Source organism: Solanum pennellii, chromosome 2, assembly GCF_001406875.1.
Source record: "Solanum pennellii chromosome 2, SPENNV200".
Lineage (NCBI taxonomy): Eukaryota > Viridiplantae > Streptophyta > Magnoliopsida > Solanales > Solanaceae > Solanum > Solanum pennellii.
In genome coordinates, this window is record NC_028638.1 from 32557387 (window position 1) to 32558477 (window position 1091).

General features: G+C 39.0%; 1 protein-coding gene across 1 annotated transcript; it reads right to left on the minus strand.

Moving 5' to 3' along the window:
- Positions 1-6: 6 nt before the first annotated feature.
- On the minus strand, positions 7-776 carry LOC107010346. The gene has a single exon (XM_015209623.2). The coding sequence runs from the start codon at positions 634-636 to the stop codon at positions 22-24; it is 615 nt and encodes a 204-aa protein (XP_015065109.1). The 5' UTR covers positions 637-776; the 3' UTR covers positions 7-21.
- Positions 777-1091: the final 315 nt, after the last annotated feature.

A 1091-nucleotide genomic window follows, 5' to 3' on the forward strand; every position in this document is an offset into this window, starting at 1 on the left:
AACAACTATTGATGAATCGACTTAGCCATCGAACCCGGTCTGGCTCCACACTGCATCTCGAACTCGACTCATGTCCCTACCCTTTAATGTCCTTCCCACGCCTTCAAACATCGAATCAGTTGTTGATTTTCGAGATCTACCATATTCACGAGCCAAATACTCATGTGGCGGAATCATATCCAACTCATGATCATCAGCACCATCATCCGAGTCATGAAATGACTCAACCGAGTCAACTCGATATATCTTTGACCAATCAGGAACATTCACAGGTGCTGAAGACGCCATGTGTCGTCCACGAAATTGATGTATGATCCGAGATGATGACGTGGCTTTACCTGCATCATCATCAAAAGCCAATGACAAGCCGCCGCCGCCGCCGCCTCCAGCTTGGCATCGGCGGCTGCTCCTAAAACTTCGGACATCACTCTCTGCGGTCGCGCGTGAATTACAAGCGCCGTTCATTAAATGATCATCGTCGCCGCCGTCAGCGTTGACCATTTCATCAACGGTTGACCAAACATCATCTTCTCCAAATTCCGATGTTTCGTTGACTGTTTGATTTCCATTATTGTAACTGTAACTTCCTAAATACCTTTCACTCATACTGATGGTCAGTTTTCGACCTTTCGCCATTTAATTTAACTTACGAAAATACTTTATTTTTCTTTAGTTAACTGTCGGTTACCGGAATCTTGATTTTCCGGCGATCCCAGAAAAAAATCATAAATAAAAAATGAGTTTTTAGCTCAAAAAGGCTAGACTCAGCTTCTAAGGCTGGTGTTGTATATATAAGATGTGATAGGGAGAGGGCAAAATTTAATTTGCATTTCATGTGAATTTGGAGTTCATTTTGCAATCGTCATTATCATCATTTCATAAATATTAAGAGTAGATGTATTGAATCAAAATCATCCTGAACTAGTAAACATGGCCGCTCTTTGTGCAATTTATAAAAAAATAAAATTAAAATCATGATTTTAAAATTTAATATCTAGTGTGATCTTCAATTTCAAATAAATTATAAATGCTATACTCAAACTCATTTTAACACCTAGTTTTTATTCTCTCGGTCCAATAATAATTGTTCA

Coding starts and splice junctions, on each gene's coding strand:
- LOC107010346 (XM_015209623.2), bottom strand. CDS start 636: ATGGCGAAAGGTCGAAAACTGACCATCAGTATGAGTGAAAGGTATTTA.